This window comes from Otolemur garnettii, unplaced genomic scaffold, assembly GCF_000181295.1.
Source record: "Otolemur garnettii isolate 467f Iridium unplaced genomic scaffold, OtoGar3 scaffold00288, whole genome shotgun sequence".
NCBI classification, from domain to species: Eukaryota; Metazoa; Chordata; class Mammalia; order Primates; family Galagidae; genus Otolemur; species Otolemur garnettii.
In genome coordinates this window covers 755,713-756,906 of record NW_003852683.1, presented here as the reverse complement: position 1 = coordinate 756,906, position 1,194 = coordinate 755,713, and the positions used below count along the sequence as shown (strand labels likewise).

Here is a 1,194-nt window from a genome sequence, read left to right as displayed (position 1 = left end):
CACAAAATGAAGTCAGCACCAGTTGTTCTTGTTTGGTCTTTGTATTTTTAATTACTCAGATGCATACATGGTTTTGCATGCAAAAGATTCAAGCAAACAGAAGTATCTGTACCAAAAGACAAAACCTCCTTCACCCTCTTTCTCCTCAGACTCCAACCCAAAAAGTACCAAAATGTTAATAGTTTGAGTTTCTATCCAGTCCCTTTTTATGATAGGCATGTGATATATCTATGTTTATATATCTCTCTGTATACACACATATGTATACTTACATGTAACTATAGATTCTTAAAATTTTTTATGTCTTGGATCATATATATAATTTGAAGACTTGAGTTTTTTATTTAAGAGAATGCCTTAAAGATCATTGATATCTATCTATCTATACACATTTACCTTGTTGATTTTAACATTTGTGTAGTATATTATAGTTGGAGGTTCTGTTATTTAACCCCTCTGTTTTTGACAGACATTTGGGTTGTTGATAGTTCCTTAATACTTTAAACAAAGAAATAAGGCTAGGCCTCATGGCTCACCTGTAATCCTCGTGTGAGGCAGGTGGATTGCTTGAGCTCAGGAGTTCAAGACCAGCCAGAACAAGAATGAGATCCCATCTTTACTAAAAGTAGAAAAACTAGCAAGGCATAGTGGTGTGCACCTGTAGTCCTAGCTACTTGGGAGGCTGAGGCAAGAGAATCACTTGAGCCCAAGAGTTTAAGGTTGCTGTGAATTGTGATCCGATGTCACTCTACTCAGAGTGACACAATAAGAGTCTATCTCCAAAACAAACAAACAAACAAAAACAAAAAACCAAAAAAAAAAAAAAAGACATAAAACACATTCTTATTGCATATTGTTTTATATTTATGCAAAGATTGCTTTAGTAGTGCTTTATTAGGATAGGAAGAATTTGTGGAATTCCGTGTTTCTATGTTACGTGAAATAGTCACAGTGTGCATAATTTATTATGGAGGAAGGGATCAGACCTATTCCTGTCCCTCTTTTCCACATCATCTGTTGATATTCAGCTCAGATTGCATTGGAATGTGTTATTATAGGGATCATTGTCATTTGAGGATGTGGCTGTGGACTTTACCAGGGAGGAGTGGCAGTTTTTGGACCCATCTCAGAAGATCTTATACAAGGAAGTAATGTTGGAGAACTTCAACAACCTAGTATCAGTAGGTAAGGACA

General features: G+C 35.8%; 1 protein-coding gene across 1 annotated transcript in view; it reads left to right on the top strand.

Annotated features, from left to right (window-relative positions):
- The window catches only part of ZNF577 (zinc finger protein 577), a 21,745-nt gene that overhangs the window by 12,577 nt on the left and 7,974 nt on the right, over nt 1-1,194 (top strand). The window contains 1 exon segment of the mRNA XM_023508906.1: nt 1,059-1,181. Within this exon segment, the coding sequence (XP_023364674.1) occupies nt 1,059-1,181 (123 nt within the window).